Here is a 15,110-nt window from a genome sequence, read left to right as displayed (position 1 = left end):
CCGTAACATATACAGCTTTGCGCAACCAAACGGACACCAGGTGAGTAACTCTCTAGAGCTGTATACGTTTTGTTGGTAGCGGGCGACTGGTTGCGCCGCCGTGGTGTCCCGGTGAAATGTAGCCCTAAGCCTAGGCGCAGACCACCGACTTTTAGTTGGCCGATAGTTGGGCCCGACTCTAATTTGTATGAGGAATCGGCCGATACCAAATCGGTGTAATGTGCGCACTTCCATACATGTCCATACTGATTAACAGCCCGACCCAACTATCGGCCAACTAAAAATTTGTGACCTGCGCCTAATACAAATACAAATACAAATACAAAATTAAGATGACGCAAACCAGGATAAGTCTGTAATGCAGACCTTCACTGATTTGATCCGATCCGATCCAATTTTCGGATAGATCCAGTTTATTCTGTAACCTATTGTTGGTACCGTTTGAAATAGCTCGTGAAGCACTTTCAGAATCAGTGACCAGTTTTTCGATATCTTGTATAGTTTAGAAATAATCTAATGAGATCACTTATCTTATCCACCCTGTATATCATAAATGGTACACGACATGTGAGTTTCTGTCTATGTATACCTTTAAAAATATATCATACATATCTGAAGATTTTATTTTATGTAAAACTTGATTTTCGTTCACAACATAAAACATTGCTCGTTTAAGAGAAGGCCCTTAAACTAAATGGCTATTGCTTAACATGGCGTTTCATTTCACAATGAAGTAAGAACACAATTACTTATTATTACAAAATAATATCTATTATTAATAGTTAAACATTTACCTCAGACAAGATCGCTACCCCAGCATTCTCTTCATTAGTATCTTCAAACGTAACAGTCACTTCTGTTTTTTTCTCATCTTTCTTTCCCTCCATTGCAGGACCTTTACTCGGATCCGATCCCTCCGTGTCCATAGCCTTCCTAACTTTGAAATTAACATTATCTAACTCAACTTTGAATGTCACAACGCGTCGAGGGTCAAGATTGCAGCAGTGTTTGCATTTAGACATAATAGTCAATATTTTATCGTCATTTAAACTATCATCATCCTCCACATCTTCAGTACAATTCGTAGATTTATCTAAATTCTCTTTTTTTGAATCATCTTTTTTAATATCATCTGTTTTTATTTTGAATTCATCGTTGTCGTATTCCACGGTAAAGTAATTCACAGTTCGAACGATTTGATCTTTATTTATTTCGATATTTTGGGGTGATGTCAAGTCTTTTATAAGTTGTATGTTTGCTAAATAAGCGTCGGCTGGAATGTTATTGTTTGAAAATAAATTGCTACTTGGTACGTTTTGAGCTATTAAATTATTACTAGAAATTGATGTGGCATGCCTATAATGGTTTTGACTTTGACTAAGCTCAAAAAAAGACTTTTCAGGGTCCGTTTTGGCTGGAGTTGTGAAATAACTAGCTAATCTATTGAAGTTATTGTCAGGTTCAGCATTTGTTGCTTCTTGGGCAGAAGAAAAGAAGCCTATAGGGTCTGGAAGATTTTCTGTCACAGGAATTGATGTAATGATTGCTGCTGGTGGTTCTGCTGTCTCTTTCTTCACAATATTAGCTAGAGGAGACGCAGCATCGCCCGAATCTTGGCGGAATACTGCAAATGTTGGTATATCACTTTCTTGCACTTTAGGCTTTTCCTCCGAAGCTATTGGGCCAATGTTCGATGACGTGACAGTGGTTTCGCCAACGTTTGACACGCTGCTGTATGTAGTAGTGGATACTACAGGCGTTTGGGTTGATGTTTCTGGAATGTTCGGTAGATTTTTATCCTTATCCTTATCATCGTTGATGTCATGCATTGTATTGTCTTTAGCGATCAAACCACTTAGTCTCCTCTTGAATTCGTTTTCAAAGCCTGGCGGAATGCGCATAGGGATTTCGGGAGAACCCATTTGGAAATGCAGCCCTGAAGGGGATGAGAGCGAATTTCTGTAATGCGATTCGACAGCAAAGTTTCCCGTGTCAAAATACGAAGCAATCGCGATGGAGGGGCTCGCGATAGCGTTCTGGCTGGCCGATGCGATATCGAAAAGCATGTTCTTCTGCTCCTCTGTTAAATCATCATTATCAGTCTCTTCCATTTTCTTGAACTTCTCCACTCTATTCGTGAATGAATCTACATCCGGGTCCGGATCGTCTGAGCTTCGTTCCCGTTCTTTGTACTCTATTTTGTCATCATCTGTTTCAGATGGTTCAATGACGAACTCTTCGAAAATGGGGAAGTCTTTCTTTGCATCCTGCTCTATGGAATGAACGTCAAGTCCACCAGTTTCGTCCGATTTAGTATCATCGTCTTCCGCTGGGGGCGCTGAAGGCACACTTATTGGTGAAGGCAGAACCACTGGTGAATCTTCTTGAGAACTTTTAAATTCAGCTTTCAACTCATCTGATGCATTATTAGGAATGTTCTCGAAGAACATAGCATTGCTCCCGTAAAATCCTAGCACATTAGGATCCATCTGAAAAGTGTAGTCATGGTCTAATAGCACTTCAGATGGTGCATTAAATGTTTCGTCTTTCCAACCGTAGTTAACGACGTTGCTAATCGGTATATCTTCAACCTCATCTAATAACTCAGTGGCAGACTGTACTTGAATAGTTTCAATCGTTTCTTCAGTTATATGTGATATCTCAGCGCATTGATTTGACTCAAAATCTGTTGGAACATCAACCGGCGTGTTACTCTCTGTAAGAGGAGCGACCACAGGATTTGATAGCTGTATTGGTGAGGTAATATTTTCAATCAGCTGCCTAGTTAAATCATCAACGTCTTTTTCCTCTGGTTTGGTAACTTCTCGACATGTTTCACAAATGCTTAGTTCAGAGACACCTTCGTTTTCTTCATCTGTCAGTGGTTGAGGTAAAGTACTTATGTTCTCAGTAAAATCGATGCTAGAACCACTATCGACTTTCTTTCTGTCCGCTCCTTCCAAAGCAACATTTTTAACATCATGGTCCTCACTTTCTTTTGATTTTGCAGCAAGAATTGTGGACAAATCGAATAGCGGGACAGAAGACACGTCAACTGTTGATACACTGTCCTGTCTTTCTTGAATCTGCAGTAAATTATTGCCCATATTCGTCTCAGAGTCAGCGTTATTCGTTTCAGTGTCACTTTGTTTGGTTACAATAGTTATATTTTCAAAGAAGTCAATACTGCTTTTGACGTCATGTTGAATATTATTATTTAAGAATACTGAAGACGCTGAAGAATTCTCGACAACACTGTTTTGAGATATTTGCATATTCTTCAACTGATCACTAATATCTGCATTTGTAGTTGGTACATGAAATTGTTGATTGTCAAAGAAATTCAGCGATGCCTGTGGCTCTGAATTCGAGTCTGTATTGACTGGTTTATTCTTGTTAGTGTCTACATTTATTTGCGAAAATATAGACACTGGTGTTGAAATCGCTTCATTGTTATTGATAAACGAGTTATAACTTTGCGTTAACGCCGAACTGGTCTCCATCGGTGTTTCACTAGCCATAGGTTTTTTTACAATTTCTTCAGCTTCAGGTTCAACTAAAGCGAGTTGATTGGTTTCCTCAATCGCACGCTCTATATTATCTCCAACGATTAGTTGATTGGTTGGCTCAATCAAAGGCACTACATCAGGTATACGGGCTGAAGGAATTTGGCTCGGACCAGGAGCCTCTGAGACTTGTCTTTGAACATCTTGCGATGAGGGTACTTGTGCAGGAACGTTTGGATGTACAGTTGACGGTGGATCTGGTAAATAATTTCCATAAACTGGCGAAGCATAACCCTGTTCATAACTGTATCCTTGATTTTGCGAGTCTGGAGAAGCATAACCCTGTTCATAACTGTATCCTTGATTTTGCGTGTAATACGGTTGATTCTGATAATACTGGTTGCTTTGACTATAATTATAACTAGGGTAATTCAATTGACTATTATAACCCTGTGTGTAAGTTTGACTCTGCTCGTTATTGGGCACGAATATTTCCAAACCGCCATCTAGTTGTCCAAAAGCTGAACTCCCCTGATTGTAATCACGAGAAGTTCCTTCATTTGTCGCTGCTTCTTTAGCGTCGTTGTAAGCAGGATCGAAGAACGTCGTTACAGTATTTTGGATCTTATTGATATCTAGGGCACTCAGTTTAGATTTTAAAGATCCAATGATACCGAAGCCTTTGGACTCTTGAGGGGGTTCGAATGGTTCTGAAATCGGTCGGCTTACATCAAAAGCAGTGTTGTAACCCGGTTGAGCAGTAGCTTGAGCTTGATTTATATCATTCTGGGCATAAGACGCTGAATTAGTCGGTTGGCTTATATCAAACGGAGCTGGTTCGATATCGGAAGCCTCTGGTTGAGGTGCGCTAGGGATGAACACGGCGCCTTGAAAAGCATAAGGCTCTGCTGTCGGTATAACAGGCCTTACACTATTACTTATAGCTCCAACGCCTTCTATCGGCCCGGAGTAATATTGAGGCCTTCTATTTGTCATCCGGTAATTTAAATTCCCAGTCACTTTAGGAGGTTCAGGAATAGCTCTAGCGGCTTCTGGTGTGGGGTCTTCTGCTACTGGAGCCTGTTGTTCTTCATTAGGAGCATCGTATTCTGCCTCTGCAGTAGTTTGTTCAGCAGCAGGTTCAGAAACCTCAGCATCATTTGACGCCGGTTCTTGGTCAAAGCATTGGCACGTATTTCTCTTCGGTCGCCGTTGAGGTAGCGGCGGCGGCGTGTCATTTGACCCATCATCAGGGACTGCATAAGGTCTGTCATTAGGCCTTTGCACAGGTGGACCAGGCGGGAACCACGCTGGTGGGAACTCATGATCACAGTCATACCCGTATCGCATTTGGGGCTGCTTGTATGGTATGGAAATAGTTGAGATACCCCCATCAATGAACCCTGACTTGGAATTGACAACCGATGGCGAAGACGCGTGGAATTGGACGAACGCTGAAGGTACATTGGTACTTGGTGGTGTGTCTGTCCTTGGCAGGTCAGATGCGCTTGGAGATCTACCACTGTCGTTGGATGTTGTTGCAGGAACGAAGATATTGCCAGTAGGAATTGAGGCAGGCTGCATTGTTTGAGGTTTTATAATGGGGTGGTGAGCTCCAATGCGCCTGGCTACAGACGGAGGTAAGACTGCCTTTCCTACAGAAGACTGGCTATCTCTTCTAGCAAGATTTGAGAACATGGGCGGGGGCGGAATGATCGAAGTCGATGGAACACTTGACGGTCCTTGGATCGGTGGTGGCGGGTTAGATTGCTGTGCTTTTTGTTCAACTGTCGTAAACAAATTGGCTTCGTTCTCTTTGACTGCTGCAGGCCTAATATCTTGACCGCGAGCTTCTAGAGGGTTTAATATGTTAAACTCTTTTGATGTGCCTACAGATTTTGTTAGATCTGGTGGCGGCAAATTTTGAGCTGGAGTATCTTGATGCGATTCTAGTGGATTAAAAATTTTGATACCCTGGTGAGAGCTCGCAGCTTGTGGCATTTGAGACGGAGTCCCAATTATATTCTGTGATGTACGTGGAACTGCCTGTGATGACCGTTGTGCTGCTGGATTGAAAATATTGCAAGGATCTAAAGCTCGTAAAATTTCATCTGAGGGACAAACTTCTGATGGATCCGGCGTCGTAGTTCTGCGTAAAGGCAGCCTATGTGGGAGACCCGATGGTTGGTATATAGTAACTGATCTATCAGTATTTCTGGAAGGTACAGTCACGTTAGGTTGTGTCGCGTAAACATTGGCCACTTGATCATCGGACTGAGCGTGGTTTTGTGGAACCCCTAAATTGTAGAGATCGTGTTGAAAAGACCTGCGGCGATTCATGTACTCGTGAAACATAGTCGGTTTCGTATCAGCCTGTGGATTGGGCGAGTATGCGGGTGAAACCCTTTGGGGAAAACCAGGAGGGGCATGGCGGTCTGGTGGAACGTAACAATCTTGCCTTGGCGGATGTACTGGAGGTATTTGATATGTTTGAACTGAATAGTTCGGGGGATAACTACCGCCGTGGTACCCCGGATCGTAGTGCACTTGTACCGCAGCTTGGTACCCCGCTAGAGGAGTGTAATACCCTGCATCAGGAACGCCCATTCCTAGTAAAGGAAACGGTATTAAGGGTTGCTGTGGAGCATGAGATCCTGCCGCAAACGGTTGCTGATGCATCGGGACTTGATATCCTGGCATATGGGCATTGTTCCCTGGGATATAGTCGTTAATCCCTGGCGTATATGCGTTGTTTACAGGGATATAGTCGTTAATCCCTGGCCTCTGTGCGTTGTTCCCAGGGATATAATCGTTACTTCCTGGCCTGTGGGTGCTGTTCCCTGGGACATAGTCGTTAATTCCTGGCATATGAGCGTTATTCCCAGGGATATAGTCGTTAATCCCTGGAGTGCGGGCGTTGCTCCCTGGGATATAGTTATTATTCCCTGACAATGGAGCATTATTCCCTGGCATTGTAGCATTATTTCCTGCCATGGACGCATTGTTGCCTGGCCTAGAAGCATTATTCTCTGGCGTAGCAGAATGAGCTAAAGGCGGTCGTTCCGGCAACTGAGAACGAGACGTAGGCGCATGGCTTCTTGCCCCATGAGAAGGTTGCGAGGAGGGAGGTCGGTTTTCTCTGGTCAGAGGCCGATGCTCAGGCACTGGCGGCTGTTCCTCTGGCGGGGGGCGGCGCCCCAGCCCGGGTCGGAGCCCTGGGACCCCGTCCGCGTTTAGACCTGGCATTTGGGAGCTAGACCCTCCCGTCTGCGAACTAAGCCCAGGGATCTGCGCGTATATCTTCTTCCTCGTAGTTATCCGGTAGCTGGAGGCACCTGGAACAAATAAGAAAATTCGTTATTAATAGAGTAATAGGAATGGTTGCAGGTTCACATCCTGTCTGGGGTGGTCAATTCTTCCAAGAAAAACTCATGTATAAGAAGGGCTTAGATATAATCAAATCCCATCAAAAACAATACTTGTCAAAAAAACCAAGTCTCGCAACTCAGTTGTTCTACGGTAAAAAGTTGTGAGATCCATGTAATACCAAGTCCAGGCCAGGAAATCTTTAACGTTTTACATAAATATATTGACTTGGCCATCGCACTAAATAATTTAATTTACTCGTGTTTTCATGCGATGGCCAAGTCAATATATTTATGTAAAACGTTAAAGATTTCCTGGCCTGGACTTGGTATTACATGGATCTCACAACTTTTTACCGTAGAACAACTGAGTTGCGAGACTTGGTTTTTTTGACAAGTATTGTTTTTGATGGGATCTCATTTCTTTTTGTATTTTGTAGACAGCAGTTATGTATCTAGAAAACTGGACCGAAATTGAAAAATTTTACTCGACTTGGCGGTTGCACTACCGTGCCCCCAAATATTTTAGTTTTTCCTTGATTCATACACCAAACACTACTTATATTCCAAATTTGAAGCTTCTAGGTCTGCTAGAAGTGCCTTAGAATTTTGATGATCGGTGAGTCAGTCAGTGAGTCAGTGAGTCAGTGAGTCAGTGAGTGACAAAATTAAGTAACTTTGACCCGTTATAATTCTTAAACTACTGGTTCAAATTGAATGAAATTTTAAATATACCGTGTCTTTACAATGCCTGCATAGCTAATGAAAATTCAGCCTTCTAGTTTTATCCACAACGAAGTTACAGGCGGTCGAAAATGGCCTGAATTGCTTCGAGAAAAGGATGGTACGGCCGTGCCGCTTTTTTGCTCGACTTGGTGGGGGCACTGCCGTGCCCCCAGATCCTATAAAATTTTATTGTCCTCTCTTGGAAGGAAGACAACACTCCTTGACTATGAGAGCTCCTAAATTGTGCCATTCCAAATGTATTTCAGGCAGTTCACCAATGCGCTGGACCGACCAAGTGAAATCAGCAGTGGGAGACGGCGTATGTGACTGCACCAGACAGTCTGCCAATAGAGAGAGATGGCGGGAGATCGTGCGGAGAGTTGTATCCGCCTCTACAACCAATGTGAACAACGCCTCAACGCGACAACTACCGCTCTGCCAAGAGCGTAACGAATAAGAAGAAGATGAAGAAATGTATTTAGTTCATTGTGCCGTTTATGACACAATTTGATTTAGAAAAAAAGTAAATAATAACCCTCCTTCTGGCGCATCCGGGTAACTAAGGTAAATCATGGAGGATTCCCTCCCTATATTTTCAAGTTACATAAACAATAGGCAAAATCTATTGTGAAATCAAACGCTATCAACAGTGCTATTTCTAAGTTAATTAAAAGGCGAAATTGAATATCTTCTGCAAAGGTTTAACTTTGCATCAAGTGTATAAGTAAGGTCAAGCCAAAGACCAGTTTTGGCGCGATGCATAATTTAACGATTATAAATTCACATGGGCTCTAAATGAGGTAAACTAGCCAGCCTTGGGCCCTAATAGGATTAGGCAATAATTATCTTAAATATCATTTTATAGTCTTAAATTTTCCTGAAGTTTAGTAGAAGTTTTATAGGTCTATCGCTTAACTCAGACAGTGCCTGAAATATGGGGGCGGTACAGGAGGGTGTTTGTAACGTCAAACGTCAGCGAGACTTCAGATCTTCTTCAGATTCAAAAGCTCTGTCACGTCATAATTTTTTTTTTGGTTCGTCACTTTTTGAGTTTTTGGTTAAAGTGCCTACTAATGTGCTCATAGTTGATTGAATTTCGGAAGTTCTGAGCGCAAAGGGCGTTTGATTCCAGTCTGCTAATGGATACAGTCTGCTACCAAACGTGAAATGCGAGAGATCAAACAATATATTTGCATGCTATGTTTTGTTGATCCCCTTGAGTTGATGGACTATTGAGTTAATGAGGGCTATGAATGACTATTGGTTGGGATTTGGTTATGATTTCTTGTGGTTTATAAGGGTCAATCCGTAAATTAAAATGTCAATGTTTCTAATTACATAGAAAAATTCCTTGTCCCCACCATTTCCAAAACAATAATCTCCAAGTGAAAGTAACGGACTGTTATTCACTAACGCCTTGAGAAGGCCCGGTTTATAGTCTTCGGGAAAGATAGCAGGCAGCGAATTCCAGTCCCTAGCTATACTATTTTGCAGCAAAAGTACAATTTATAATGTCCTGTCATTGCACAATCAACTATATACATTTTTGTAGCAATATCACCCCTATTACAACTGGATAAGAACCTAAAGTCCTAAGCTTGACGTGCCGTAGTCTGTTCATCATTATTGCAGTGACCCTTCATATAATGCAGTATCCCCGGATGACCTAGTTTTGTTACAGGTACGGATTCAGAATTTCAGAGCATGCGCAGAATCCTCGGCCAATCGAAGTCCAGGTAATTGGATAGGTACACTTATTTAATTTGTATATTGATTTATTCGATGTAAAAGACAGCACTCTCCGCAAACTTTTTCGCCCGTATTCACAAACACTACTATGAAGTTTCACAGTGCACGTGGACGCACAGGGTGACACACAAACCAATCACAGAGCTCTATTCAACGCTGTGCGTTCGATTTGCTGCTTCACTTAAGCAAGATCGTTTGTGAATACGAGCGTTAGTCAGCTTGTAATTTGGCCGCCTTCGAATTTGTATGATGAATATGCTGATATCAAATCGGCGTAATGTGCGCACTTCCATGTTCATACTGGTAGCCCGAACAAACTATCGGCCGACTAAAAATCTGTAGTTTTCAAGCTAAAGCTCTTATAAAGTCTTATAAAGTGCATCAGTAGATACTGAGTTCGTCCTTTCTGAGAGATAGAGAGATGCTAATATGACCGACAAGGACAGATAGACCGGAGCAAAACAAAAACTTTACAACACCCCATATTATCCGCAATAGAAGTCAGTAATAGTCAGTATATCACTCTCTACTGCCTTTCATGGCAAGAGAAAGAGAGAAGGCGACAGAATCTATCATAAGAAGTCGAAAGATCAGCTCCATATATCCTTTATCTCTACATTCCGCTAATATTAGAGCAAAAAATTACACAATACGTCCCTAAATCCGTCAAAAATCTCTAGAAAAATGGATCTAATGCGATAACTCCCATACAATTAGTTCTACGACTATACCGGACCGTATTTTCACGGACTCATATCGGATGTAGTGCGAAATCGCTTTTAGGGAGAGAGAGACGAAAACTAGGTCACGATTTGCAAACTCATCCAGATAAAAAAAAGATAGATAGATAGAACACAGATCTCTGAAAAGGTATGGGGAGTCACACCACAATCGCCCAAGCGCTCTTGGCATAAGGTCTTTTATTTTTTCGCGGTGTGAGTCCCCCATAAACCCATTTTGTAACGAGGTCAAGGGAGGAAAACACTGAGGGAGCGAACGGGGGAAAGGGAAAAGTCTGGAAAACATTTATCATTCACTAAAACACCAACAGGTAGCACTGGGGCAGGTCAGGAACAAAGCATTCGCAACAGACAAAGACAGATAGAGAGAAAATAAAAACAACTGGCAGTCTCGAAAAAAAATTTAATGACAAAAATTAAGCACAAAAAAAACATCCAGTTTAACTATACTGACCATGATTGGTATTCTATCATCGCTTGCAGTGACACCTGACTGGTATGCAGTTATTATTGATATGAAGGATGCTGCTGCGTACGTAAAATTGAGATTATTGATTGCAACTGCGATGGAAGTGGAACTACAGTGCTATCAAGGTAACCTAGATGCGTTTCGTTTCTAGGACACATTTTTTTTATTAATTATTCATAATACCTACCATTTTATCAAATTATACAAAAATTCTAATTTTTATTTGAAATTGATAACTATTCTTTGTTTATAATAAAACAAAAAAAATTTTTTTTTTTGGAAAATTAAACTTATTTTCATGTGAAACGGAACGCATCCAACTTTGTGTTGACTTGACGTAGCTGTCAGTCCTGTCACTGTCACATAATGTAGAGCTATTTTGGTTGTGCGAAAATTGTTTATTTTACCAAAATGGAAAACAAAAAGCATGTATTTACGCCTGTAGAGAAGCGGGTGTTTAGAGATATTGTTAAAACTTATCTGACAATAGTAGAAAACAAAGGTACGGATGCGGCGTCGGCCCGCACCAAAAACGAAGCTTGGATCCGAGTGGCAGCGGAATTCAACTCTCATCCTAGTATTACGTATAATAAGGTAAATAATCTACTAAATGCTTGTGGTTAACTAGCTGGTTTATACGTGGTTGCCTTTGCTAGCTCTGTTCTAGAATGTACGGGCACCTGACCCCACCTTTCTTTGTAAAATAGTTCATAAATCAAAATCAAAATAAAAAATATTTATTCAGTTTAGACCACAAGTGGCACTTATGAACGTCAAAATATAGTAAATAATAAAAAAGAAAAGGTAGCCCTTATGGGGCACATTTACACGTCTTCTTATCTTTTGGGCTTTACCAGCGCTTCGAGCCAAATATCTTCTTATTTTTATTATACCCAGGTCTGGGATATTACGGGCCAGTGCCCACAGAGTTGTACATTCTTAAAAGAGAATCTACATTAATATTATAAAGAGGAGATTTGGTTGTTTGTTTGTGTTTAATAGGCTTTGCAACTACTGGACCGATTTGGAAAATTCTTTCATCATACATCCTACATTTCTTTTATGAACATAGACGGTCAGGTAGTTTGCTATGAATCACAACATGCACTGGCAATACTGGCATGGCTAAATACACTTAGTTATAAAAGTTACAGAAGAATTTTTATCAAATTCTAGTTAGAATTTAACCATATCAAATTGGTTATCAATTATCATAGTTGTGATTTTTTAAAATAGGCATATTTAAATTGTATTTTCATTAAAACCTTATTTTATTTTCAGGTCACAAGTAAACAGCTGAGAAGGTTGTGGGCAAATCTCAAGCAACGACAGAAGGAATTCACTCGACGTATAACAAACCCAGACCCACTGTCAGACCAAGGCGAGCAAGATCTCTACGCTCCGATAATAATTAAAAGTACTCCTAGCTTTAACACAGGTCGGTAGAAAGATAAATTTTTTAATCGGTAAGATTTAATTTTTAGTTACTTATTTTTGTAATTAATTAATATAATGCACAACACTTCGTAGTCTTTTTGATGTAAATTCATTAAAAAATACTTGCTAAGTGGGCCTATTGTACTTTAAATTTTTTGTACAATAAAGTTTTAAGTACAAAATTTCAATTAAACATTTTTTTTTAATACTGTGAGAAGTATAGATAGAATTTTCCTAAGTTCTACATTTTTCATTCCAGATACAGCGAAATCAGAGAACAGTTCAGATTTCTCCCTGCCCAGTCACCACCGTCACACACCAGAAACAAACTGTCAAGGCCAAAGCACCACCCCGATCCCAATTATACCAAAACTCCTCAGTTTTGGAAGTATACCCAATGGAAATAGTGACGATGAAGATAAAGATAGGGAAAGGAGGGATAGATTAAGGAGGGTGAATGAGATTCATGATATGGAGATGCAAATTTTGAGGGAGAGACTGAGAGAAGCGAAAGCGAAGGCCGATTTAGCTGAATTGGTGTTGACGAAACACAAAAATGATGGTTGGTATACAAATCAATTATTTTTTTTTAAAAGATTATTAGTAATTTGTTATTACACAAATTATTAATACTCCCGTTAGCCCCTCGTACTAAGCTAAATATGCTTGTGTCACGAGTGAGCTCACCACAATAGTCGAGCGGCGGTGGGGACCGAACCCGCGTTCCCCGGATCACAATTCGGCCAGTCCGACCCCTTCACCGTTCGGCTATCGTGGCTTCGAGAGTTTACTTTGTGCGATTTGCACATACTCGTATAGTTACAGCCAGTCTTTTTTAAGGATATTTATATCTTACTAGCGGCCCGCCCCGGCTTCGCACGGTTGCAATGGAATTTCCCGGCTTTTCTATAATATGCATGTTTTATACCTATAAATCTTCCTCTTGAGTCACTATCTATTAAAAAAAACCGTATCAAAATCCGTTGCGTAGTTCGAAAGGAAGATCCTAAGAAGAAATTATAGGGTCAGACAGTGGAGGTAATGATCCTACTATCCTACTAATATTATAAATGCGAAAGTTTGGATGTCTGGATGTTTGTTACTCTTTCACGCAAAAACTACTGAACGGATTTTGATGAAACTTTACAGTACTATTGTTTATAACCCAGAGTAACATATTATAGGCTATAATTTATGACGATCTGTGACAGAAATAAATTTAAAGCGGGTGAAGCCGCGGGCAAAAGCTAGTAATTAATATTAATATTCAGGAACCATAAGAAGACTGCCTCTTTACATTCCCGCCAAAAAATCTAACAGTTTATAAATGTGAAAGTTTAAAAGGATAGATGAACATTTATTATTACTCTTTCACACAAAAACTAAGTACGGATTTTGATGAAATTTGGTGTAGCTATAGTTTATGATATGGAAAACAGGATATCCGGGTTAGGAGTCTTTGTTGAAGAAGTAATAATCTAATTCTTGAATATTTATCATTTCAGGAGGTCAGCCCCCAACAAGAACAGATTACGAAGGCAAGAGACAAGAATTGAATGTGGATTTTTCACCAAACGAATGAAGGAACAAACTAGCAATATTGTAAATATAGTATTATGAAGCTAGTTGTGTGGATTGTCCAATGGTTTGTTACTTTTGAAACTGTCCATCCAAAGTGCCCAAATAAAACTTGGTCTGGACTGGTTGGGTTATTAGCGGTGGTCAAGCTGTAGATCCTGGCTAACCAGGAGTGGCAGCGGTGGGTATAGGGACTATTCCCCAATAAACGAATTATATAAATGTGAGCTCTCAAACTAGGAATACATGTCACTTATCTAAAAGATAGTTGTTTTACCATTGTTTTATAAAGTTGTATATTTTATGTTACTTACATGTCAGATAATTTTCAGGCGCATATCTCAATCTCTGATGTCAGAGTGACGTGTTAATTAACTAATTAGCCTAGTATAGCCGGGATGCCCTGCAATATTTCACAAACTAGCTGGTATTCCTTGCTATGTCACTGTCAAAAGTATATTGCTGAATAATATTGCTCTTTCAAAAACAACGTTTTGAGCCGAACGTTAGTGGCGCGTAAGCCTAGAAAGGCCACCGACTTTTTGTTGTTTACACCTGGTTGCAGAACCGCACATGGAACGGAGTGTCCGTTTTATCCTTTTTTGTTATAAAAATGACAATTACCAACAGTTGTCTGGTACCCAAAGTACAAGTTTTGTAGAGCGGTTTCACACTGCGTCCGATCAGAATCCGTCAAACGGATCCAAGAAACTACCAGAGAGAGGATCTAGTGCGTAAACCTACCATACACATAGCTCTACGACTACTCCAGACTTCACGGAATCGGATCGGAGGTATTGCGAAACCAGTCTTATGTGAGGGCTTGCAAACGCACGACTGACGTCCTGCTCAAACCGTCTTATTTGAAAGAGCCCTAACACCGGTTCCTGACCAAGATCTAAGCTAAGTTAGTCAGCTTAGCTCGCATTGCGAACAAATTTTAATGTCCAAGTTAGGAAAATAACTCGCGGCTCCGTTTCATTGGGCTCCGGTGGACACCGTCGGGTTTTAATGGGTAGGTCCCGTCTTTAGTGAGCAGGCAGAGAGAGTCCCACATAACCCATTGGCCGTCCCCATCGACCAGTATGCGCAAAGCATTTACCGACGTTAAAAAACCAAAAACTCACATACTCATAGCTGACGCAGTTTCCCATAGAGTTTGTGTAGTTTTCAGTTTTCACATAACTATAGAAAACTTCTGAACATAGGCCTCCCTCAATGATTTCCACATCGCCCGGTTGGTAGCGGCCTGTATCCAGAGCCTTCCTGCTACCTTTATGAAGTCGTCGGTCCAGTCTTGTGGATCAGTGGACGTCTTGGACGTCTTGTGGCTGAAGTGATGTTGATGATGATGATGAAAAACTGCGTCAGGTATTCGAGCTAAACTAACTTAGATCTTGGTTTGTAACTAACATGAAAGGCTCTCTTATAAGTTACTATTGCGCCAAATGTGGCGATTTTTCCGTTAGATTTTATTTGAGTTTGTTAAACTATTTTTAAAAATACTCATAGTTAAATATTATTGTAAATAATATTAATA

At 40.7% G+C, this 15,110-nt stretch overlaps 2 protein-coding genes across 5 annotated transcripts in view; one reads left to right on the top strand and one right to left on the bottom strand.

Moving 5' to 3' along the window:
• PAPLA1 (Phosphatidic Acid Phospholipase A1) overlaps positions 1-15,110 on the bottom strand; it is a 131,086-nt gene that overhangs the window by 36,251 nt on the left and 79,725 nt on the right. For 3 of the 4 annotated variants that reach the window (XM_028303370.1, XM_028303371.1, XM_028303372.1), the window contains exon 3: positions 795-6,841. In XM_028303370.1, coding sequence (XP_028159171.1) covers positions 795-6,841 — 6,047 coding nt within the window. The remainder of the gene's footprint in view (positions 1-794; positions 6,842-15,110) is intronic. The other variant, XM_028303373.1, reaches the window with a different exon arrangement.
• On the top strand, positions 10,928-15,033 carry LOC114351978 (uncharacterized). Its single transcript, XM_028303377.1, has 4 exons — positions 10,928-11,149; positions 11,837-11,993; positions 12,252-12,554; positions 13,498-15,033. Exons 1-4 carry the CDS (start codon positions 10,967-10,969, stop codon positions 13,572-13,574), a joined length of 720 nt encoding a protein of 239 aa, XP_028159178.1. The 5' UTR covers positions 10,928-10,966; the 3' UTR covers positions 13,575-15,033.

This window comes from Ostrinia furnacalis, unplaced genomic scaffold (assembly GCF_004193835.3).
Source record: "Ostrinia furnacalis isolate ACB-3 unplaced genomic scaffold, ASM419383v2 OfSCF1233, whole genome shotgun sequence".
NCBI lineage: Eukaryota > Metazoa > Arthropoda > Insecta > Lepidoptera > Crambidae > Ostrinia > Ostrinia furnacalis.
Note: the sequence above shows the minus strand (reverse complement) of the source record. Positions and strands in the feature narration are given on the sequence as shown.

Coding starts and splice junctions, on each gene's coding strand:
- LOC114351978 (XM_028303377.1), top strand. CDS start 10,967: ATGGAAAACAAAAAGCATGTATTTACGCCTGTAGAGAAGCGGGTGTTT. Junction 11,994..12,251: donor TACTCCTAGCTTTAACACAG/GTCGGTAGAAAG, acceptor TTTTCATTCCAG/ATACAGCGAAATCAGAGAAC. Junction 12,555..13,497: donor GACGAAACACAAAAATGATG/GTTGGTATACAA, acceptor TTATCATTTCAG/GAGGTCAGCCCCCAACAAGA.